The sequence below is a fragment of the Phyllostomus discolor genome, chromosome 8 (genome assembly GCF_004126475.2).
Source record: "Phyllostomus discolor isolate MPI-MPIP mPhyDis1 chromosome 8, mPhyDis1.pri.v3, whole genome shotgun sequence".
Taxonomy (NCBI): domain Eukaryota; kingdom Metazoa; phylum Chordata; class Mammalia; order Chiroptera; family Phyllostomidae; genus Phyllostomus; species Phyllostomus discolor.
This window is the reverse complement of record NC_040910.2, coordinates 57074154-57099903: the sequence shown is the minus strand read 5'-3', so window position 1 is coordinate 57099903 and position 25750 is coordinate 57074154. Positions and strand designations below refer to the sequence as shown.

The window sequence follows — 25750 nt, the reverse complement described above, 5'->3', positions numbered from 1 at the left end:
TACCTCCATCCAAACATGAATGATACACAGAAAATACCAAGTTTGGAAACTACGTAGACTCAGTAGGGTGTCCAACCTTTTGGCATCTCTGGGCCATGCTGGAAGAAGTTTTTTTGGGCCACAATTGAATACACTGTGACACATAATCACAAAAAAATCTCATAATGTTTTAAGTAAATTTACAACTTTGTGTTGGGCCACATACATAGCTGTCCTGAGCCACATGCGGCATGTGGGCTGCAGGTTGGACACCCCTGAATTATAGAGGGTTAATAAGTAAATCTTTAAAATAACAGAATGAGAAGAAAACAGCATAAAAATCAAAAGACATAAAAGTTTTTAAAAAGTTGCATACTTGGAAAAGATATCTGTAACAATGACCAATAAACTAGAACCTAGATTTGGAAAACAATGTCTATGGAACACTAAACTAGAAAAATGAGCAAAAGACAAATAGGTACTGAAGAAAAGGAAGACCACTGTTAAGTGCACACATCTAGGTAAATCTAACTTGCAAAGTTATTCCATAATTCATAATTTTAAAAGTAGCATTGTACAATAGCAAAATATCAGAAATACAAATATCCATCAATGATAGAATAGATAACTAAATTGTCAAACATTTATACAATGGAATAATAATTAACAACAGTAAATGTTATGAACTTCATATTTTGGTCTCCTGAAAATTCGTATGTTGAAGCCAAATTCCAAATGGGATAGTATTAGGAGGTGGGGCCTTTGGGAGGTCATTAGGTCATGAGGGTGGAGCCCTAGTGATAGGATAAGTACCCTCATAAGAAGAGATGGGAGAACTTGCTTCCTGTCTCTCTGCTCTCTAGCATGTGAGAACACAGCAGGAAGGCAGCTGTCCATGAACCAGGATGAAGGCCCACACCAACAACCCAACCACGCAAGCACCTTGATCTCAGACTTACAGGCTCTGGAACAATGAGAAATTAAATGTTTGATTTTTAAGCCACCTAGCTATGATATTCCGTCATAGGAGCCTGAACTTAGACTAGTTAAAGTTAATAAACTAATGCTACACATGTCAATATGAATAAGTAATTTAAACAAAGTTACAGAAAAATAAATGTATACAGAGTCCACTTAAATAAAGTTTAAAAACAGATTAAAACTAACACACTGCTTACAAGTTCATTTATGGATGGCAACACTTTAACAAAAAGGGAAGAGAACGATCATGAGTGAGAATAGTGGTTACATCCAAGGGAGAGAGATGAGAGTGTGTGAATGAGGAGCACACAAAGCACGGCAAGGATACCAGTAATATTCTGTTTCTTATCAGGGTCCTAGGCATTCATTAGCCTTTATCATTATTACCTGTAAGCAGCGGCAGTATGGCATAATGGTTAAGATAATAACTCTGGAGCCATTACTAACTGGCTCAAATTTGAGCTTTACCATCGTTAGCTGTGTGACCTTGGGCAGGTTACCTAACACATCTGTATTTCAGTTTTCTCACCTGTTAAATGGTATCTATCTCACAGTGTTGATGTAAAAATGAGAATCAGTTAATATTTATAGCATTTATATTGGAAGAGTTATGTCGGATTTCGTTAAATAATATATGTTTTACACATTCTCATTCGTATATAACATTTTAAATGAGAAGAACAAAATATTTTCTGTGTTGGAAAATATTAATCATTTTAAGTTTAAACATCATGATGATCTACTACAGAAAACTTAGTAGTAAGATTCATTTTATCTTCATGAAATTTAGAGACCTAATTCAAAACTTAATTCTGAAGACCTGCTCCCTAATTAAAAAATCAATTACCTAAAAATTTTTTAAAAACTGGCTTATGTGACTCAGGAATTAAACTTGGCCAGTACTCTATAGTTGTACAGAGAAAACCAAAGCACTTTCTTATGTATGAAAGATTCAGTGATTACAGCACTCTTAAAAAACAGTCCTAAAATATTAAGTATTCAATTTGCACAAAGGTTAGGGTTAGGGTTGAAAAAGTGACTGAAGTAAGGACTTTAGGGGCTGAGGAAGAATCGCAGGCCTACTGAAAGGAAAGCAACCCAGACAGAGGACATGCAGTGTGGATGCCTCAGGGGCAGGGCTGGTCACCCTGGGCAAGGATGAACAAGCTTTTGGACACTGCTACATTTTTACAGTCTTTTACATCAGTTTTCCTATTAATGGAAGCAAAGACATGTGTCTACTAAACATTAGTGAGGTTCATGTTAGCATGAGGTAGACAGGGTCTCTGTAACAGGATATAAATTCTCTGTGTTGTGTACACACACACACATACACATAGTAATCCAGTACATCTCTGAGGATGTTACAAAATTATGTTATGAAACACAAACAACAGGTTTCTGGGTGCAGTGGTAGTTGACAGTAGCTTCCTGGAGAGCTTTAAATGTTACAGGCTCTAATTGCACCTTATTTTTTAGGCATGATGTTTGATAATAGATTTCTAACATTTTATATATGTTCTTAACTTTTGTTTCCTTCAATACTGAACCTCAACTGATTTAAGTCTAACAACCACTGACTGAAAGCTAAAAATTTACTGTTTTCTACATTACTAATAATTTCCATCTTTATTTCAACATTAACTAGTTTACTAGTGATAATGCTGTCTCCAAAAATAGCACTTCTAAATTTACATTTTGTACTCACCTTTGATAAAATAGCAAAATCTAATGAAGCATTCAACAACTGTACACATGAAAACTAGCACAGGAACAGAAAACAATCATCTAAAAAGAATATTAGGCCAGGGTGTGGCCTACTTTTACTAAATATACTAGGAAATAAGAAGTTGCAGCAAGATAAGGAAAGAAAATAATGATTTTTTTTAAATTAGTGTTAAACTCCAAAACAAAAACATACAAAGCGAAACAGCCTGTGTTCAGATTCTGCCATGTGATTTTGACTCTCTGAGTTTATGTCTTCCCCTGAGAAAGGGGCTGAGATACCTACCCCACGGAATGTTGTGAGGAACACATCAGATGATGGCCAGGCAAGAGCCAAGTGCAGCACTCAAGCAATGTTTTCTTGTCTCGGTTTTGGACAGCACAGTGAGATGAAACTGTGGCTTAATCCAACAGGAACATGGAATAAAATCTGGAAGGAAGATCTGCAGTTTGCACATCATCGCATGTCCTGCTCCACACACCCAGTGTCTCCTTTGTAACACATACCTCTGCTCTTGTAAATACAGTCAAGTCTCCTCCTGGGTGAAAACAAACCAGAGGCACCCTGCCTATGACTTCTTTCAGATCTTGCCCTTTCTTCCCTTTCCTTAAAACTAACCTTGTTGAAACAACAGTCTGCTCTCAACCAAAGCATGCCTCCCTCACACCAGAAGTGGTCCTCCCAGGGTCACAGACCACCTCTCTTTCCCTCTTGGCATTGGTGTACTCACCCTCTTCTTCTCTCTCTTCTTGGCCCAGCTCTCCCATAATTCCCTCCTCCTTTGACCATTCTTTGTCACCTTTGCCAGAGCATCCGTGGCTTCCAGCCAAACATTATTGTTCTTTGGGGTTTCATCCTCATTGCTTTGCCCTATCATTTACCCTTCCTGATAATTAACAGGACAAATTGATATAAATGTCACACATATAACTCTCAAATCTGTCTTTTCACCTGATTTCTAAAAATTCTACTGGATGTCATCAGTAGTCACTCAACAAACATATAATAAACACCTCTGGCAGGGAATGTGGTAGGTAGAGGTTATAAAGAGAAGTAAGCTCACTCATGACAACTCAGTGAACCTACATACTAGTTGCTGTGCAGATTTTCAAAGAGACAAGGAAAACAGTGAAACGCAGTCACAAACAAGTGAAGAATCTGTAGGATCCAGTCCAATGGAGAAGCCTGAAGACAGGTAAAGAAATGGGAAAAGAAAACAAAGTATCAAGAATACATGTGTTTGCCTCTGCTGCGTCCAGAAAAACCACCAAAATGACAGTGGAATACTCAAAAAAGCCTATATAAACCCACCAAAATGTAGAGAACAAGGGAAAAAATGCTAAACACTCAAACCCAAATAATTTAAATATCCTCATACAGACAAGTTAATGAATGCATAAAAATAGACAGCTATTTATTGAGTTAGCCAAAAAATCCATATGGCTTTCTCCACAAAATAAAAGACACTTTTCATTTTCACCAATCACTTTGCTGATTTGGATATTTTAAGTCTGTTGGCTATCTCCTGTTACTGGTTTCTAGTGGGTACAGGCCAAGGGTGCTGTTAAACATCTTCCAATGGGTAAGACTGCCCCATAGCAGAGAGTTATTTGACCAAAATGTCAATAGTACCAAGAAACTTCACAAACCACTTTTGGCACATTCCATCAGCTACAGTACCTTCTCCATATGCTGCGCAAATCTTTTTTTTTTTGCATTTCAGTTACACTGGATATAACCTTTCTTGAAATAATAAAACATAATACACTGAAAGTATGTATCTTCTTCCATCTTTGGTATTAAAATGGCTGCACAAAAATTCATCAATTTTGCTAAGTTTTTTTTAATGCAGGCTGATATGACAGCTGTCACAGTACAATCTAACAAAATTATTTCAAATGAAGTTAAAGACAACTAAGCACTACTAGAGCCATCATACTAAAACTTTTTGGCCAACCCAATAAAAAAAGGAACACTCAGAGAGTGAGAAGGCTCACAGAAATTTTTTAAAAAAGACAGTAGAAATAAATTTTTTCACAGAAGGAAAAAAAGTTTAAGAAAATCTTCACATCTCCCTGCACTCTTCCCTTCAAACAACACCATGCAACCCCTGCAGGCAGGTCTTTGTACCTGCTGTCCCCTGTGCCTAGAGTGCCCCCTTGGGGCCCATCAGTCACCTCAGAGGAAAGGCCTCCTTGAAATAAATAAATATATATTATATAAATATAATAAATACAGATATTATAAATATTTTATATATCTATATATAGAGATATATACACACAGCACTGTTAACACTTGCAGTTCCTGATGCTGCTGTCTCCCCCCAGCACCATGACTCTGTAATACTCATTTCCTGCTGTTTTCCTTTAGTAATTTACTGTCTCCCTTACTAGGGCTATAAAGCTCCACAGAGAAACTGCCTGTTTTGGTTACTGCTGTATCTGCAGTGCTACGAACAGGGCCTAATATGCTCAAAAAACAACCGTTGAATAAATAGGTTATTTATATTAAGAATAAGTACAAATAGTAATCAAATCCACACAGATCTGTAATAAAGGCAATTAATGCTCATGAAGGGGTCATTTTATACCTAATAAATTAGCATTAAAAAGCACAGTATCCAAAGCTGTGCAATATGTAGCAAGGGCCCTAAAAATGTAGTATCCTTTGACCAGTGATTCTTCTAGAATCCCATTCCTTAGAAAGCTTACTGGAAAACAGCAACAATGTTCATTAGATTATTTTCTTTCCTATCAGTGTGTTCTTTCACTTCCTTTTTTTTATTGCATTATATATCCATAAGCGTACACTAACCAGAGATCAAAAATTACTTGCTTATCTCATAATTTTAACCATATAAAAAGAAGTGGTGACCAACACTTTCACACTGAGCAGAGCAATATAAAGGTGTAGAACACTTTTTCACAGAAAGTCAGTAATAACATCTGAAAGAGACATTTCAGTTGTGAAGGGGATTAGAAACCAGATAATAAAGATTAAGTTTTTAGAGGAGAATGAGATTGAATAGGCAGTTGATGCAGATTACAAACTTTGAAATGAGAATGAAAATGTAGAAAATGTAACATTACTGGTAAAAAAAAAAAAAAAAAAAAAGCTGAAGTCATTTTCATTGGTCTTTAAATGAAGACCCTAAAGCACCAATACAACGCAGAGGAAGAAAAATGTTAAGTTATCCAGGAAAGGAAGCCATAGATACAGGTTATGGCTAAGACAGACCCATGCCAGAGAACAAAGAGAATAAAGCAGAGTGAGAGAGAAATGGGAAACAATCACTAATATTTACTTCCTTTCTGGGATGTCCCAGGCAGTGCAGCACTCATTTACCCCACACAGTGTCACCAAGGCAAGGACATGCCACACCAGGGAGGAGGCGTGGCACCGATCATGGGAGAGGTTCAAGAGAACACACGTCGAACATGCAGGTCTCCCCAAGGCACCCAGTGATCTCTGGAGTGACTTCTTCCCCAGTGACACACTCAAGTAACAAGACTAACACTTTACCTACAGAGACGCCCCTGGAAGCTCTTTTGCATCAGGCTCAGTCCTTCTCACTCCAGCTGAGAAATCACATCTGGTTTGGAAAGGTGATACCCTGCTCAGGAGGAAAGACACTAAACTTGTGTTCTGAACTGAGTATAAAAGCCACTTTCAACACAAGTCCTTCCTTATTCCTTCCCCTTCAGGGCTTCTGAATCAAAGGGAGGTGGGCTGCTGCATTTCCCATTTTCCAATTCCCTACAGAAAAAAAGACCTTTCATCTGGAAAGACAGGACACCAAGCAGCTACCCTAAAACAATGCCCCACAGTACACAGGATTTCTAGTCTAAATGCATGAATCTCCCAGGTTGTACAAGAGGTCAATCACAATGGGGGAAGGTGAGATACAGGGGTTAGTCCTCACCCAGCAAGAGCACATTCCTGTAGTTCTCCGGTGTCCCGTTCCCACACAGCTTCCTCGGAGCACAGGCTAGATGAATCCACTCTTCCCAGGTGAAATCCACACACATCCTTGAGTGTCGCTGACTCCTGAAACTACAAAGTCCAGCTCAATACAGGATTATGCCAACAAAACCCTCTCAGCAAGTAAAAGCAAGCAGTCTCGGAAGGGACAGGACAGAGATCTGTGTGAGGAAAAACATGTCATTCTCCAAAAGAAACTAAACATCTGCAACATTATGAAGACAAAGTGCTCTGGCACATAAGGACAAGGAGCAGAGGTACAAGGAGTCATGGGGATGGCACCAAGGCCACTCCAGTCACCACTGTCCTGATGGCCTCCCATCCACCCCATGGGAGGAGGGGTTCCCACCCTAGACAGCACTGCATGACTAAGCACCCATGCCTGGCCTGGGCAGAGGAGACTCCCAACAGCCCAAGGAGGAAGATACTACACACCACACAGATGCGCTCAGGAGCCATGAACCAGCAGGGAGGTGGAAGGCAGGCTTGACAATGACAAAGGGTAAGGTGACCTTTGATTACCAAGGGAAGATATGATTACTGGGACAATTTCATGGATTGGGAGATGAAACTCATTAGGTTGAAGACTGGGAGAAGTGCCCCTGATGGGGCCGACAGAAACACTAGCTGGGTGGGAAACCCTGCAGCTGGAAGGGGTGTATTCGGCGAGAGCAGGGGAACTCCTGGTACGTCTCTGAAGCCCAGCAAGGCTCAAAGATGCCAAGACAGCACATGGAACTGCAGCCCTTACAATAGAGGTAGGAATCCCAGTTACTAGGGAAAAGCATGCAAACAGGACAAATCTGGACAGGTCGGTCTATGAGAGAACCAATAAAACCCAGCTTGACTTGAATAGCATTTCAGATTTATATGCCCATTTCAACCTTGTTCTCTAGCCCTTAGGCTTGGAAATAAAACACCATAAGCACTTCCGGCCAAGATGGAGGCGTAGGTAGACACACTGTGCCTCCTCACACAACCAAGATAGGGACAACAACAATTTAAAAACAGAATAACAACCAGAACTGGCAGAAAACTGAACTGTATGGAAGTCAGACAACCAAGGAGTTAAAATAGACACATTCAGCCAGACTGGTAGGAGAGGCGAAGCCGGGGTGCAGAGGGGTCACAGCACAAAGAGCTGTGGGACTGGGCGTACAAGGCATCCCGGGCACACAAGACCGCAGCAGGCAGATCCTGGGCACACAGGTGGTGGCTGGTAGACCCCGGGCATGGGGTGGCAACTGGCAGACCCAGCAAGGCAGTGATTGTGAAGCAAGGCACCCAGGGTCCCAATGCCAGGAAATAGAGTCTCGGGTCACTGATTGAAAACACCTGTGGGGGTTGAAGTGCAGGGAGAGACTCCCAACTTCACAGGAGAGTTCGTTGGAGAGACCCCCAGGGTCCTGGAACATACACAGGCCCATCCACACAGGAATTAGCACCAGAAAGGCTCAGTTGGCTTGGCGGAAGTGGTGGAAGGGACTGAAATCCAACAGCGGAGCAAGCACCATAGTTTCTTCTTGGACCCCGCCCCCACATACAGCATCACAACCCAGTGACTGGGTTGCCCCGCCCTGGAGAACACCTAAGGCTCTGCCCCTCACTACGTAACAAGGGCAACCAGATCAAAAAATAAATAAATAAATAAAAGCTCAAGCTGAAGTACAAATGAAAGCCCCAGAGTCAATACTTTTAAGCGACCAAGAGATAACCAACCTATCAGATGCACGGTTCAAAGTACTGGTGATCAGGATGCTCACAGAATTGGTTGAACTGGGTTACAAATTAGATGAAAAAATGAAGGCTATGATAAGAGAAATGAAGGAAAACGCACAGGGGACCAATAGTTATAGAAACAAAATTGGGACGCAAATCAACAGAGTGGACCAGAAGGAAGAAAGAAACAATCAAACAGAAAACAATGGAGAAACAAGAATTCACAAACATGAGGAGAAGCTTAGGAACCTCCAGGACATCTTTAAACATTCCAACATCTGAATTATAGGGGTACCAGAAGGGGAAGAGGAAGAGCAACAAGAGGAAAAGTTATTTGAACAAATAACAAAGGAGAACTTCCCCAATCTGGCAAAGGAAATAGACTTCCAGGAAGTCCAGGAGGCTCAGAGAGTCCCCAAGAAGTTGGACCCAAGGAGGAACACACCAAGGCATATCATAATTACATTAGCCAAGATTAAAATGAAGGAGATAATCCTAGAAGCAGCGAGAGATAAGGAGACAGTTACCTACAAAAGAGTTCCCATCAGACTGTCAGCTGATTTCTAAAAAGAGATCTTACAGGCAAGAAAGGGCTGGAAAGAAGTATTCCAAATCATGAAAGGCAAGGACCTACATCCAAGATTACTCTATCCAGCACAGCTTTCATTTAGAATGGAAGGGCAGATAAAGTGCTTCTCAGGTAAGTTCAAGTTAAAGGAGTTCATCATCACGAAGCCCTTATTATATGAAATGTTAAAGGGATTTATCTAAGAAAAAGAAGATAAAAAATATGAACAGTAAAATGACAGCAAACTCACAATTATTAACAACCACACCTAAAACAAAAACAAAAGCAAACTAAGCAAACAACTGGAAGAGGAACAGAACCACAGAAATGGAGATCAAATGGAGGGTTACCAACAGGGGAGTTGGAGGGAGAGAGAGGGGGGGAAAAGGTTCAGAGAATAAGTAGCATAGATGGTAGGTAGAAAATAGACAGGGGGAGAGCAAGAGTAGAATGGGAAATGTAGAAGCTAAAGAACTTATGATACAAGGACATGAACTAAAGTGGGGTAATTTGGGTGGAAGAGGGTGTGCAGGGTAGAGGGGAATGAAGGGGGGGTAATGGGACAACTGTAATAGCACAATCAATAAAATATATTTTTAAAAAACCACCATAAGCATTCAGTATGTTTACCAAGTGTGATGGTTAATTTTAGGACCACTTGATGGGGCTATGGTGTGCCCAGGTAGCTGGTAAAGCAGTACTTATGGCTGTTTCTGTGAGGGAACTCGGCTTCGAATGGGCAGGCCAAGGAAAGATGATCAGTCCTCACCAGAGACAGTGGGCCCAAAGAGGATAGAAAGATGGGGAAGGATGAATTTTCTCTCTGCTTGTGTTGAGACAGCCACATCTGCTGTCTCAGACACCAGTGTCCCCAGTTTGTGAGCCTTCAGGTTCAGACCAGGACTTACACTGTGGGTCCCTGGGACCACAGGCTTCCGGGTTTACAGCGGAACTATAGCACTGGCTCTCGTGAGTCTGTGGATGGCAGATCATGGGGACTTTTCAGCCTCCATAACTGCATGAGCCAACTTCTCATAACCTCTTTCCACATAGTCACACATATCCTATAGGCTCTGTTTCTATGGAGAACCCTGACTAATTCAAGGAGGAACAAGTCATTTTATAGATGAGGAATCTGATCAAGGTTACATAACCTCTCCAAGGTCACACAGCTGGGACTCAAACCCAAGGCCACCTGACTTCTGGTGCTTGTAGGATGAGAAGAAGGCCAAGAACAGAATGCTAGCACCCCCGGCAAGCAAGAGAGTGAGAGCCAGACTGGAAGGGAGATCCAGGATCAACAGGCGAAGAAAGAGTTTCAAGGAGAGGGAGTGGTTCAAACAGCATGACGACTTAAAAGAGAGCTGCTGACTTGAAAATGAGCTAATTGCAGCCGAGTGGTGAAGGCAGGAGTCACCCTGTAGTAGATAAAAGAATAAATGGAAGGTTAGAAATCAGAAGCAGCCAGGTGTGAAAAAGAGAGGAGAAACAAGACTTCAGAAAATAAGTAATGGAAATAAAATAATAGAAGAGGTTTTCATTTACTGACAGAGAATACTGCAGTATGTAAATGGGCAAAGGGGAGAAGTGCAGTGAGGAAAAAGAATGAGAGAGACCAGAGATGGGATGAAACCAATTTAGACCTGTATAGTTTACATCCAACTGGCTACGAACTCCAGGGACAATGTCAGCACCGAGGAACAAGGCTTGTTATCTTTCTTCCCACCTCATTGTTTTCTCCGAATATTTATTTAAACAATAGATCAAAATAAAAAATGTTAAAAAGCACTGACAAATATCAAGAAAAGTAAAAGTAGCTACTATAGTGGATATAAATACACATCAGAATTTCCACTTTAAGAAGGAAAAAAAGGAACCAAGAAAAATCATCAATTCAACAAATGTAAAGGAAGGAGGAGAAGGTGAGATGAAGAAAATCAGACAGACTAAGCACTACTAAGATTGTCACTTGAAATGCGGAGTACCCTAGGCTGCAATCCCTCCTTTGCTCAAAAAAACATCCTATTTGTTATTATAGCCTAAACATATTTTGTTAACAAAAAGAAACAAGCAAACATAATAACCAGAAACATTAAGTAACCGCAAAAAAATCCTCATACATAAATGGGTTGGCTTTCTATCTTAGAAGACAAAAACTCTAAAATCGGTTGAAAATTGTTATATGGCATGTGTAAGAGACAGATCTAAAACACAAACCAAAAAATTAAAATAAAAGGGGGGGGGTGTTAAGACAAGATATAGCAGGCAACTGCAAATGAAAAATAGGCAGGGAGAACACAGAAGTATCAGATAAGGCAGAATATATGTGGAAACAAAACAGGAAGCCCTGGTTTGTGAGAAAAGATAGAGATCAGAAATATGGCATTCTCTCTCCAAAAATTAATCCACTTTTTTAGTCAACTGCCTTGTTAGCCAAATATAGCAGGCAAGATTAAAAGCCCAAATTCAGACTCAAATGGACTGTCTTTTTCTCTTCCCCAGACTCTTGTGCCCTGAGTGCAGAGTCCTTAGAGGACCCGAAGTTTGTCTTTTATTGACCAAGACCTGTCCTGTGGACCCGTGCTGGCCACGGGCTCAGGAACACTAGTTTAGGGAAGCACAAAAAGGCATCTTAAAGAAGAAAGTGAAACCTGACAATATCGTTCAAAAACTTTGTTGTTAATCCTTTATTGTTCATAAAATGTATCTGTTGTTCCACCAAGGCAGTTTTTCCTTTTCTCCTTTCCACTTGGTCTGGGTCATTTTCTCCCAGCTGTACATGAAGCCCAGGTGACTCATGGTGCTTAAAAAAAAAAAGCAGCTTCATGACCTCATTCATGTAACCTAAAACCCAGACCTTTGGACAGTGTTATTCTTTAAAAAGGTGGAGTATCAAATGAAATAAATAGGGATACTTTAAATGATGAAAGTATAATTTATAAAGAAGATACAAGTGTGTAGTTTGAGGCACCACAGCAGCAAAATGCCTTCAGATAGAATTCTTAGCAATCTATTTTTTTTCTTTTTTTGCAAAATTCCAATCATGGCTAAATAACAATGACAACAGCAACAACAAAAAAATTAAACATGGGAAAATACACTTAATAGGAATATGTAAGATCCTTATGATCAAAGTTAATAGAAGCCATAATGAAGATCTCAGTAACATGAAGGATAACTTTTTACTCAGTAGGAAGAATAAACATTGTAAAGATGGTACTCTTCCTCAAATTAACATAGATTTAATGGACTGCAAATCAAAATTGCATATTTTTGTTTTTAACTGTTACTTTTAGAACTTGATGAAGTTAATAAAACTTGACAGTTAATAAAATTCAACTGTAAGGATAAATGTGTAAGAATAGTACAGTAAACAAAATTTTGAAGAGAAAAACAAAAGGAGATTTGCTTTGCGAAATAAAATGAATTCTAAACAAAGAGAGTAGCCATGGTACTAGAGCAGAAACAGATGCCACTCCAGCTCTGCCCTCTGCCAGGCTAACCAGTCCCCAGCCACCATGTCACCCTTGACCATCCCACCCTGCTGTGTGGCTAGCCCAGCTTAACCATGTCTTCAGGAATGTCTCCTCTTCATTGCTGCCTCCCCCTTCCAGAAGATCTAGAAGAGAGGGGCCTCTCCTGGCTCATTCATTGCTATCTTCCCAGCATCCAAAACACTGGTGAGCAAGTGCTAGATATCTGTTTAATGAAAGGGTGGAGGATGAATGCCTCACCTCACTAAGTTAAAGTTAGGTTCCAACCTCACATTATGTACAGTGAATTCCAGCTAGCGAGGATGTAAATGTAAAATGATAAAACATAGTGTCACAGGTTTGATTCCCAGTCAGGGTACATGCCTGGGTTGCAGGCCATGACCCCCAGCAACTGCACACTGATGTTTCTCTCTCTCTCTTTCTCCCTCCCTTCCCTCTCTAAAAATAAATAAATAAAATCTTCAAAAAAAATGATAAAACAAACAGAAAGCATTGAAATATATTTATATGTAATCTTAGGGTGAAAAAAGCCTTTCATACAAGATTCCAAAGCCAAAGAGAGAAAAAGGAAAGTTTAACTGAATGAAACTTCAAACCTTATTTGTAGCAGAAGATGTTATAAACAAATTTAAAAGAAAAATGATGGAACAATATTGGCAATTTATGGCAAAGGATTAATACCCACATTATAGGAAAGGCTTTTTTTACATATAAACAACCCAATACAAAAATGGGCAAAAGATGTAAGAAAGGTATTTAAAAGAAGTAGAAAAATGTACAACCATAGTTATTTCCTGGGCTTAGAAGTATATTTTATAGCTGTAAAAATATTTTTACAACTATATGCCCAATATTTATATTCAGAAAAAGAAGATATTTGCTCTGGCCAGTGTGGCCCAGTTGGAGTGGCATCTGGTAGACCTAAAGGTCGTGGACTGGATCCCATCTGGGCGTGTATGAGCAGGCAACCAATCACCCTCTCTTACTGTCTCCCTTTCTCTAAAAGCAATGAAAAAAATGTCCTAAGGTGAGAAATACATATATAACTTACAGGCAAATACTTGAAGAATTCATAGTCACATCACCAGTTAATGAATAGGAGGAAAGATGAAGAAAGGAAAACAGCTCTAATGTTGCACCAATGCATGGCAGGTCAATCATTGCGCTCTTCAAAAGTGTTGAGGTGCCCTGGCTGGGTGGCTCAGGTGGTTGGAGCGTTGTCCCATACACCAAAAAGGCCTCGGGTCTGATCCCCAGTCAGGGCACATACCTAGGGTGCAGGTTCGATCCCGGTCATGGCACGTACAGGAGGCAACTAATGGATATTTCTTTCTGTCTCTCTCTCTCTAAAATCAATAAACAAACACATCCTCAGGTGAGGATTACAAAAAAAAAGTGTTAAAGTCACCAATGACAAAGACTGAGAAACTGTTCCAGATTAAGGGAGACTAAGGAGACAGGAGATATATTTGTCAAAACTCAATGAAGTATAAGCTCAAAATGGGTTATTTTATATAAATTATACCTGAAATAAAGCAGATTTTAAAACTTCATTAACACTATTTTAACTACATAAAACCAAGGCCAGTGACAATGAAACTATAACCTTCATCAACCAAAATCTTCTGAATGTTCTCCCTCTTCTAGAAACTTCCTTTCTCTAACACCCATTTTTTGAGTTATGTTGCCTTTTATAACTGAGCTTGATGATATCAGAGAGAGAAAGTAATACAAACAGAAATCACATCAGTTAATACTTGTCTTCAAGAAGCCTTCTTAAAACTGGCTCCTGCGGTGAATAGATAAGCACATGTAAGAGAAGCCTCACACATGATCTCATGAGTACAGAGAAGACCAGGAGTCCCTCAGGACTGCAGACCAGTGAAGTCAGCCTAACCTTAAAAAAAAAAAAAAAAACACAAAAAACATTAAATAAAATGTAGGATCTCTTGGGCCAAGTCCCTCTGATGTTTGAGTTCCTTTCCAGAGAAGCAGTAATTCCAGGTTCTAGTAAAAACTAGCAGTTTTTATTTTAAAGCAATGAGGGCAGAACAGCTGAAAGCTCCTCTCCTCACTCACCGTCTTTGCTCCCTGATTTCCTCCAGTGAATGGACACCGCTTCTCCCTGGAAAAGTTCTATGCCAACTCCCTTATCAAAACTCCTGCCACTCCACACCTACCACCTCACTGACACACAAATTCCTCCTTCCCGGCACCTGACCCCAAACCGTGCATCTGACTCCTCACTACCAGTCAAGGCTACGTTCCACTCCACCTCTAAACTCTAAACACCAAGCTCTTGGCTGCAATGGTGCTAAGGGTGCCTCCACCCATTTATTGCTTCAACATCCTAGGAACCATGCTGGGAACTTTTTACTTATGTTACTTCACCTGAACTTCCAAAAAATGTATGAAGTAGGTATTAGTAAATGGAATATGCCACGTGAAATTCTTACCAATGTCAAATATATAGCAAATACTCAGTTAATCTGTTATTTCTATCATCACCATGAGGAACTAATGCTTTAGGGGAACTCAAGTCACTTGCCCAAGAAAATACAGTTATTAAATGGTAAAGTCAGGATTGAAACTTGGGCCATTCTGACTGCATTACAGCATATCCTCTCCCATTACCCGTACTCAACCCTGGGACTTCTCCTGGCTGCCACACTGGTCTTCTCCCTCCCCAGGTCTTGGAACACTGACATGCTGTGTGCCAACCACACCTGTTCTTACAATCAGATTCACGTGCAATCACCATGACTGCACCTGGTAGAGATGTGACTTTTTGTGTTCCCAGAGAGGCCCTAGCCCTGCAAGTACCAGGACCATCTCTCACACGATGCCTGTTCCTTTTCTGACACTTGAACAGCACCAAGAGCTCAACTGACCAGCTGAATATGGAAGTGACAACTGAGAACAGAGCTGAGTGAAACTGAAGGGAAAGCTTTGTGGAAAATAGCCCACACTCAGAAAATAGCCCACACTCAGAGATCGCAACAGCCCTGTCTTGCAGTGAAGCCCACCTGCAGCATGGAGGTAAGGAATGAGGGAGAGGTCAGAGACTGAAAAAGGAACTCACCTGAGCTCCCCATGGTAGCAGCCCAGCAGCCATTGCCTTCTCCTTCCTTCCTGTGGGGTCCTTCCTAAGGGATGGGCAGGAGGAGGAGGTAGAGCTGACGGAAAGAAAAGCCATGAGAAAGGAGACTTCATCAACAACCAAAAATAAAATACCTACAGATAAAGCAAATAACATGTGTACATGATCTACATAAACAAAGGTAGGATTTTTAGTAAGTTGATTTTACTAAGCTTATTTGGAATATATATACCAACACAAGAGACATACAAATTACACCAAACTAATAATATTTTCAAGTTAATTATGAAAAAGGTGATTTTTTTAAAAAGTTGTGTTGCATAACAACAGCCAAAAAATTTCTGAAAGGGAACAGTGGTGAACAAGAACTTGCCCATCAGATATTATGAAGCTACTATAATTAGAGCACAGTGTTACTGAATGGTAGAATCACTCATTCACCAGATATTGTTGACCACCTGCCGTGTACCAGGCACCTGTTCAAACTAGCAGACTGATGTGCAATCATTGTGACTATACCTAGCAGAGATGTGACTTCTTGTGTTCCCTGAGAAGCCCTGGCCCTGCAACTACCTGTGGGTGGGAAGGGGTGAATACAGCTGCAAACAGGTACCACCCAGGAGGGTAGAGGGTAATCTCTCTATCCTCATGGATGATAGTGTCTAAAGGGGAAAAAGAGTTCATGGAACAAATTAATATCCTGCCAACACAAATAGTTCAGAAAAAAACTGTATACTAGAATTCAGGATATTAAAAACATGAACTTCATGTCAGTGAAGAAAGGATGAATTATCTAATAATTTGGCACAAGGGCTTACCATTTGGAAAAGAAGAATCTGCACATAAAATGCAACTAAAGAACTAGAAGAAAATACAAATGAGCATTTCTGTGATCATCATAATAGACTAGATGGCATACTGATGCCAAAGGCCCAAACATGAAGGCAAGGTTTTCATGTCTAACCATATAAAAATGTGACATTTCCTCAGAGTAAAGAAACACACTCACATATCACATGAACACATTTAAAACAAAATGCAAATAGCATAAAAATATTCATTAGTATTCAAAATGCATATCTGAACAACCCTATCACTTGCACCTCTCAGAAAGTTAGAAAAGAGTAAGTACACCAGGTTTGGTATGGGTCATTCAGGCACTATTATATTGCAAATTTTATAAATTACTACCTTTCTGGATGGAATACAACAAGAGGTATCAAAAGCCTTATAGTAGGGCCCAGAAATTTCACTTGAAGAGATTTATAGAATGAGACAAGAATGCAAAGATATATGTAGCTAAGTGGCCTATATTGTTCATAATACTCAGAACAAAACAGAATAAAACCTGAGAGCACAAACGGCTAAAGAATTATTAAATATGGCAGAGACACACTTTTCCTCGCACTCATTAAAATTACAACTTAGCAATTTTTAGGAATTGGTATAAGCAGATGTTTTCAAAATATTGTTTTTAAAGTTTATTATCCATGTTGACTTAGTGTTACTTACATGGATAAAAACATTTAGTTTTTTTTTTTAAAAAACCATGAAGCTTAAAATTTGTGCATTTTAAATCCCTTACCAAATGTATTTCATAACTCACTTTTAAAAACAAATGGACAAAAGAATACATTCATATACATATACACTCCGACATGCAAATAATTTTTTCCTTTTTGCCCACTGAATTTTCTAGTTCTACAGTGAATTTTTTGTTATTGTTGTAAGAAAGGGGAAAAATGCTTTTTAAAAAATTAGAGGAAGGAAAAGGAAAGGATTCCCCGAGGCAGAGAACCTGCACAAAGTTGGCATTCCGTCGGTGAAACGGGTCAAGGCGAGCCCACGCCGCATCCCTCAGAATCGGAAACCAGCGGCAAGCACTGAAGTGCTGTTTACACAAAGGGCAGGGGTTGGAGTCTGGAGCCCCGCACCCAGGCCAGCATCCCCGACTGCCTAGCGCGAAAAGCCCGCGGCGGGAAGAACCGAGGGTCCCTCGCGGGCGCACCGCCCTCGCTGCTCCAGAGGCAAGTGGTGAAAGGACTGTGTGCGGAGACTCTCAGGTCTCGGTGCCCTCTACCCCCAACTCCTTCGCCCCAGGCTCGGCCCTCGGCCACCGGCTCCCAGCCCGGGGCAGGAGGCGTAGCCTTCGAAGTAAGCGGCTGCGCACTGGTCCGAAGGACGTGGCCCTAGCCCCTCAGCCGCCTACAGGCGATCAGGGCTGGTCCGACCCCCGCCTCCACCTGGCGCTCGCCACCCGGCCAGCCCTAACACGTCCACTCCCAGGTCCGCACTCACCCTCGCCCAGCGCCCAAAACCTGCGGGAGAAGCCGATGCAAACAACGCCCGTCAGCCACCTCCCCAAGGCGCTGAACTACAGTTCCCACAAGGCGGCGGGGCCTTTAGCGCAAGCGCTGGAGGTGTAACTGGAGTGCGCAGGCAGACGCTGGAGTGCGCAGGCGCAGACCTGAAATAAGCGCTGTAGCGCAGGTGCCGGAGTCGGATTGGGAGGGACAGTGGGTCGGTTCCAGCAGTCCCACGGGGTGGGGGCGTTGGCTTGGAGACCGGTCCCCGTAGAGGTATCCTTGCGGTTTGTCCAGCCGGAAAGGTCTGTACCAAGACCTTACCCCGACTTACCCTAAGGAAGCCTCTCCTAAGTGCCTCACCGTGCCTGATCCGTGGGGCGGGGACAAGGAGCTAACAACCTCAACTGTGTGTCACTTTCCTCTTCTGCAATAGAGGGAGCCCAGAAGAGTCACTAGCAGAGTTATCAAAATGAGTAGAAAAAGTAGAAGTATCTGGGGTCCCTAGTGTGCACTCCATGAATAATGGTAACAGTGCCCGTTTCCTTAGTTCAGCGTCAGGTGCTAAGGACTTCAGAATTATCATTTATATAGAATGCGGACAAAATCTCCAATTAAATATGTGGCCAGAGTTGGTAGATTCAGCCAGTTAGTTCTGCTGCTGAAACTTGGAGAAGTACGCTCCTTGTGGGGTAGATCAGTATGGTAGCTTAGCGTGTAATATTTGGTTTTCCAAAAATTATGCTGGTTTCCTCTGCGTGTTTCTATTGCTGTGACAAAAATTTAACCCTTGACCAAACTTTGGACAGTTTTCTCTGAGCCCTCTTTTCTACTAGGGCTGGGCCCTGAGCCCTGTTCTTGGCCTGTGGAGCTTAGTTTCCTACTAAATCAGTTTAGGTAGAATCCCCATTCTTCATATCCAATTAAATTCCTAATCCCCTGTCCTTGACGTCTAAATCCTCGATCTGCCTATAACAATCCTGCCAGATCAATTTAACAAGAATGCCCCCAAACTTGCTGTGTAATTCTGGTAATTTTCCATCCACTGCCCCTCTTAACCTCCTTGGTTGCTATTAATTAATCCCCAGCTGTCTTTGCTGTACTGGGAGTTGAGCTTGGTTTTACTGAAGCCTTTCTCCCTTATTGCAATAGTACTAAATAAAATGTGTTATTATTGTCTTTTAATTAGTGCCCAACTCTTAAACTATTTCAAAATATTGGAAAATATGAAAGTCTTCACAATGCATTTAATCAAGCTAAGTAACTCAGATAACATCAAACTAAGTAAAAAATATATCAGTGCACTAACACAAATACCTTAAACTGAACAGTTTCTCCTGGATTACAAAGACTTTCTAACAACAGAAATTACAGGAACAGGAGACCCAAGATGGCAGGGGAGTAAGTGGAAGCTACACTTAACCTTCTCCCAGGACGAATCTGGAATTAGAACTAAATTGTAGAGAAAGCATCCTGAATAACCAACTGAGCACTAGCTGGAAAGAAGCCTTATAACCACAGACAGACAGAGGAAACCACATCACCACAATGTGACTGGTAGGGAGTGCGGAGGAGGCTCAAGAGAGCCCGCTGGGCTCATGTGGGTAGCAGCTGAGTTTTGGACAGACATTTCAGTTACCAGGGGTTCCCCCTGAGAAATGTGGGGTCTAAGCCCCAAGCTGGGCTCCCATCTTACAGCACCAGAACTGGAGAGAACCCAGATAACATCCAGTTGTGAAAAGCAAAGGGGTTTCTCTCTGCCAGGGAGAGATGCCTGGAGACTGAGAGAGCCTCTTAAAGGGCCAATGCACAATATTTTGTTTCCAGCCACTTACCCTGGGCTCCAGCACAAGGAGGGCAGAGTGGACTAGAGACACATGAAGAGAGTCTGGAGCTGGTGGCCCTGGGGAGAGAACTAAAGGAACAGCTGCGAGGATCCCTGTGCTAAGTTATTCCCCATACTACAAAGGCCGCCTTTCTCAGGCAGAGCACCACATTCCAAGTAGCATCAGCCTGAGTGGAAGCAATAGCCCCACCCACAGGAACCCTTCTGCCCCACCCTGTGGAACTAAAGCTCAGCTGCTGAGGAGTACAGTTGGAGGAACCTTCAGTGATTAAGCCTAACACAAAGCCTGCAGGAAAAGGCAAATCTGTGGGACCTCTGAGACATTAATTGACCCTCTCCCTGGCCCAGTGCTGGTAAAAGCCAGTCTTGGAGCGCAGCCTGGTTTTTTCTGCACACACTCAGACCCAGCAAAGGAAGCCACAAGCTGTGAATCACTGACAGCTCCAAACAGGTAACAGAGCCAGTCACAGGCAGTGTCTTGACATTGGTCTGCATAACAGTCTTTGCAGACCAACATAAATACATAGAAACAAACACAAAAAGGCAGCCAAAATGGGAAAACAAACACCCCAAATGAAAGAATGAAAGAACTCTCCAGAAGAACTAAATAAATTGAAGGCAAGCAATTTATCAGAGATACAGTTTAAAATAATGACTATAAGGATGCTCAACAGCGTGAGAGAAGACTTAGAAATCATAAGGACCAGTCAGAAATAAAGAATGCAATATCTGAAATAAATAATGCACTGGAAGAAATAAACAGGTTAGAAGAAGGTTAGGTTAGAAGAAGCACAGGATTAAAATAGTGATTCAAAAGACAAGGTAGAAAAAACCTAAGCAGAACACCAATAAAACCCTTTTTTAATGAGGATAGTTTAAGGGACCTTTAGGACAACATGAAGCATAACAACTTCCACATCACAGGGATACAAGAAGGAGAGGAAAGTAAGGAAGGGATCAAGAACCTACTTGAAGAAATAATGATTGAAAACTTCCCTAACCTGGTGAAGGAAAAGACACAGGAGTCCAGAAAGCACAGACAGCCCCAAACAAGATGCACCCAAAGAGGCCCACAACAAGGTACATCATAATTAAAATGGCAAAGCCTAAACACAAGGAGAATCTTAAAACCTACAAGAGAAAGACAGTTATTTATAAGGAACCTCCCATAGGACTGTCATCTAATTTCCCAACAGAAACATTTCAGACCAGTAGTGACTGGCACAAAATATTCAAGGAGATGAAAGCAAGGACCTCCAACCAAGCCTTCTTTACCCAGCAAGGCTATCATTTAAAATTGAAGGAGAAATAAAGAGCTCCCCAGACAAGAAAAACTAATGGAGTTTGTTACCACCAAACCAATATTGAAACAACTACAGAAGAACTTGCTTGAAGGAGCAGAAGAAAGAAAAGAAAAACCCCAGAGGAAAACAGTTAAAAATAAAATGACAGTAAATATATATCTGTCAATAATCACTTTAAATGTAAATGGTTTAAATGCATCAATCAAAAGACATAAGGTAGCTGAATGGATAAGAAAAAAGGACCCATATATATGCTGTCTCCAAGAGACCCACCTCAAAATGAAAGATACACACAGACTAAAAGTAAAAAGATGGAAAAACATATTTCATACAAATGGAAAGAGAAAAGAGCTGGGGTAGCAACGCTTATATCTAACAAAATAGACTTTAACACCATGGCTATAGTAAGAGACAAGGAAGAACACTACATAAAGGGAACAACCCAAAAAGAGGTTATAACCCTAATAAACATTTATGCATACAACATAGAAGCACCTAAATATGTAAAGCAAATCTTGATAGACATAAAGGAAGAGGCTGACAGAAATACAGTCATAGTAGGAGATTTTAACACCCCATTGACTTCAGTGGATAGATCTTCCAGACAGAAAGTCAACAAGGAGTCAGTGATATTAAATGACACACTAGTTCAAATGGATCAAACTGTTATCTTCAGAGCATTTCATCCCACAGCAGCAGAATATACATACTTTTCAAGTGCACATGGAACCTTTCCAAGTATAGACCACATGTTAGGACACAAAACAAGTCACAAAATTTAAGAAGATTTAAATCATAGCAAGTATCTTCTCGGACCATAATGCTATGAAACTAGAAACCAATCACAAGAAGAAAACTGAAACATACACAAAGACATGGGAGGTAAATAACATGTTATTAAACAATGAATGAGTCAACAATGAGATCAATAAAGAAACCAAAAGACAACTTGAAACAAGTGAAAATGAGAACACAACAACCAAAAATCTATGGGACACAGGGAAAGCGGTCTTAAGAAGGGAATTCATAGCATTACAGGCCTATCTCAAGAAACTAGAAAAACTCAAATAAAACATATAACTTTACACTTAAAGGAACCAAAAAAAAAGAACAGCAAGCAAAGCCCAAAAAGAGTAACAGAAAGGAAATAAATAGATCAGAGCAGAAATAAATGAAATAGAGCCTTAAAATAATAATAATAATAATAATAATAATAATAATAAAAAGAGAAGCTGAGAACAGAAAATTGGAACAAGTATGTTGTGCTTTCACTGGAGATGGTCCTCGTAGAAGTGTTCCTTTCCTGTCGCAGGGCACATGGATTTGGTTTGTGAGTCTCCGAGACCTGAAAATTGACCACTTCTTCACATGCAGAGGACTGCACCATCAGCCCGCCAGCCATAACCATGCCACAAAATGAATATATTGAGTTACACTGTAAGCACTATGGATATTATTTTGATTACCATGAGAAAAAGAAAAAAGCAAGAGGCTCATGAACATTCCAAGAAGGAAAAAATGATGATTGGTCTGAAGGCTAAGCTCTACCATAAACAGTGCCGTGCTGAGAAAACGAAGAAGACTATCAAGATGCATGAAAAGAGAAACACCAAACAAAAGAATCATGAAAAGCCTGCTCAAGGAGCAGTACCTGCTTATCTACTGGACAGAGAGGGACAATCCTGAGCTAAAGTACTTTCCAATATGATTAAACAAAAACCAAAAGAGAAAGCAGGAAAATGAAAAATCCCTCTACCCAAAGTTCGTGCCCAGGGAGAAACAGAGATATTAAAAATTGAAAATATTTGAAAATCTTTTTCAAACAGGAAAAAGAAAGAAAGAAGTATGGAAGCGGATGGTTACTAAAGTCTGCTTTGTCGGACATAGCTTTACTCAAAAACTACCTAAATATGAAAGATTCATTAGGCCAATGGGCTTACATATCAAGAAGGCCCATGTAACACATCCTGAACTGAAAGTCACCTTTTGCCTGCCAACACTTGGTGTGAAGAAGAATCCCTCATCCCCCTTTTATATGACTTTGGGTGTTATTACCAAATGTACTGTCATCGAGGTGAATGTAAACAAGTTAGGCCTTGTGACCCAAGGAGGCAAGGTTATTTGGGGAAAATATGCCCAGGTTACCAATGATCCTGAAAAAGATGGATGTACAAATGTAGTCTTACTGGTTTGACACCAGTTTCATACAAGTAACTCCCTGTAATTATTGAAGATTGTGCACCAATCAGGAAAATCTGACTGTGATGTTTCTGCATACTACAATTATTACAATGGTTTACATGTCTGCAGCCATCAAGAGAACTATTTTATTGTAAGGAACATTAATATGGCCCAGTTTTACAAATTGGAAAAAAAAACAATAAAAAGATCAAAGAATCCAAGAGCTGGTTCTTTCAAAAAATAAGCAACATTGACAAAAATTTTAACCAGAATCAATAAGGAAAAGAAGGACCCAAATAAAAATCAGAAATGAATAAGATGGAATGAATGTCACCACAGAAACACCAAAGATTGTAAGAAAATGTTATGATCAACTATATATAACAACAAATTGAACAATGTAGATGAAATGGGTAAATCCTAGAATCACACAATCTTCCAAATCTGAATCAGGAAGAATCAGAGAATCTGAATAGACAGGTTACATCTACTATAACTGAAGCAGTGATGGAAAGAAAAAAAAACTGCCAACAAACAGTTTGGATGGCTCCACAAGTAAATTTTACCAAACATTCTGAGAAGAAATAACACCTCTCCTCAAACTATTCCAAAAAATTCAAGAGGAGGAATATCTCTCAAGCTCATTTTATGAGGCCAGCATTATCCTAATTCCAAAACCAGATAAAGACACTACAAAAAAAGAAGATTATAGCCCAATATCCCTGATGAACATAGATGCCAAAATCCTCAAAAATTAGCAAACTGAATACAGCAATGCATTGAAAAGACCATATACCATGATCAAGTGGGATTTATCTCGGGGATGCAAAGTTGGAACAATATTCACAAATCAATAAGTGTGATATACCACATAAACAAAATTAAGGATAAAAATCACATGATTATACTAATAGATGCAAATAAGCATTTGATAAAATCCATCCCCCATTTATGATCAAAACTGTCAGCAATGTAGGAACAGAGAGAACATACTTGAACATAATAAAGGCCTATAGGAGGGACCCACTGCTAGAATCATTCTTAATGGGAAAAAAACTAAAGCTTTCTCATTAAGATTGGGAACAAAGCAGGAATATCTGCTATCACTTTTCTTATTCAACATAGTACTGGAAGTCCTAGTCACAGTTAGGAGACAAGAAGAAAAAATAAAAGGCACCCAAGTTGGAAAGGAAAAAATAAAATGGTCATTATTTACAGAAGACATGATATTGTACATAGAGAACCCTAAAAATTCCACCAGGAAACTACTAGAACTGATAAATGAATTCAGTAAACTAGCTGGATACAAAATTAATATCCAGAAAGTAGTTGCATTTTATATAACTATAATGAAACATCAGTCAGGGAAATTTCTAAAACAATCCCATTCACAATTACTTCAAAAAGAATAAAATACCTAGGAATAAATTTAACCAAGGATGTAAAAGACCTGTACTCTGAAAATTATAAGACACCAAAGAAAGAAATTGAAGAAGACACAAATAAGCTGAAGCACATACTGTGGTCATGGATGGGAAAAATTTGTATCATTAAAATTTTCATGCTACCCAAAGCAACCTATAGATTTAATGCAATTACCATCAAGATACCAATGACATATTTCACAAAACTAGGATGAATATTTCCAAAAGTTACATGTAATCATGAAAGACCCCAAATAGCAACAGTGATCTTGAGAAAGAAACAAAGTTGGAGAAATCATACTACCTAATGTCAAACTATACTATAAGGCCATAGTAATAAAAACAGCATGGTACTTTCACATAAAAACAGACACATAGATCAAAAATTGAGAGCCCAAAAATAAACCCACACCTTTATAGTCAATTAATATTTAACAGAAGAAGTAAGCACATACAATGGACTAAAGATAGTTTATTCAATAAAATGTATTGGAAAAAATGAGCAGATACTTGCAGAAAAATAAAACTAGACCACCTTCTTATGCCGAACACAAGAATAAATTCAAAATGGATTAAAGACTTAAATGTTAGACTCAAACCCATAAAAAAAATCCTAGAAGGAAACATAGGCACTAAAACCTTTGGCATTGCTCATAGTAATATTTTTTCTGGTATATCTCCTCAGGCAAGGAAAACAAAAGAAAAAATAAACAAATGTGACTACATCAAACTAAAACCTTTTTGCACAGCAAAGGAAACCATCAACAAAATAAAAAGACAACCTACAGAATGGGAGAACATACTTGTCAATACATCTGATAAAGGGTTAATATCCAAAATTTATAAAGAACTCATACTATCCAACACTCAAAAAAACCAACAATCCAATTAAAAAATAATCCAAGGACCTGAGTAGAGATTTCTCGAAAGAGGATATACAGATGACCAATAGACATATGAGAAAAAAGCTCAACATCACTAATTATCAAGAAGATGCAAATTAAAGTCACAAAGACATATTATCTCACACCTGTCAGAATGACTAACATCAATAAATCAACAAACAATAAGTGTTGGTGAGGATGTGGAGAAAAGGGAACCCTAGTGCACTGCTGCTGATAAAGTAGACTGATGCAGCCTG

General features: G+C 40.0%; 2 protein-coding genes and 1 pseudogene across 13 annotated transcripts in view; 1 reads left to right on the top strand and 2 right to left on the bottom strand.

Moving 5' to 3' along the window:
- Positions 1-25750, bottom strand: part of ZFP2 (ZFP2 zinc finger protein) — a 67284-nt gene that overhangs the window by 4064 nt on the left and 37470 nt on the right. The window contains exons 1-5 of one of the 12 annotated variants that reach the window (XM_028534235.2): positions 17850-17899; positions 15534-15627; positions 6612-6742; positions 6212-6302; positions 2972-3115 (exon numbers count right to left, since the gene is read on the bottom strand). The exons of 1 other annotated variant lie outside the window; for it this stretch is intronic. Coding sequence is in view for 6 of the 11 variants with exons in the window: in XM_036032754.1 (XP_035888647.1) it covers positions 6612-6742; positions 15534-15664 (262 nt within the window). In the remaining 5 variants the exon portion in view is untranslated. Of the gene's footprint in view, positions 1-2971; positions 6303-6611; positions 6743-15533; positions 15793-17849; positions 17912-25750 lie in introns of those variants that run through there. 10 more of the 12 variants (XM_028534238.2, XM_028534237.2, XM_036032757.1 and 7 more) reach the window with 10 other exon arrangements.
- ZNF879 (zinc finger protein 879) overlaps positions 1-25750 on the bottom strand; it is a 175669-nt gene that overhangs the window by 112476 nt on the left and 37443 nt on the right. The gene's annotated exons all lie outside the window — the stretch shown is intronic.
- Positions 22333-23382, top strand: LOC114515023 (annotated as a pseudogene).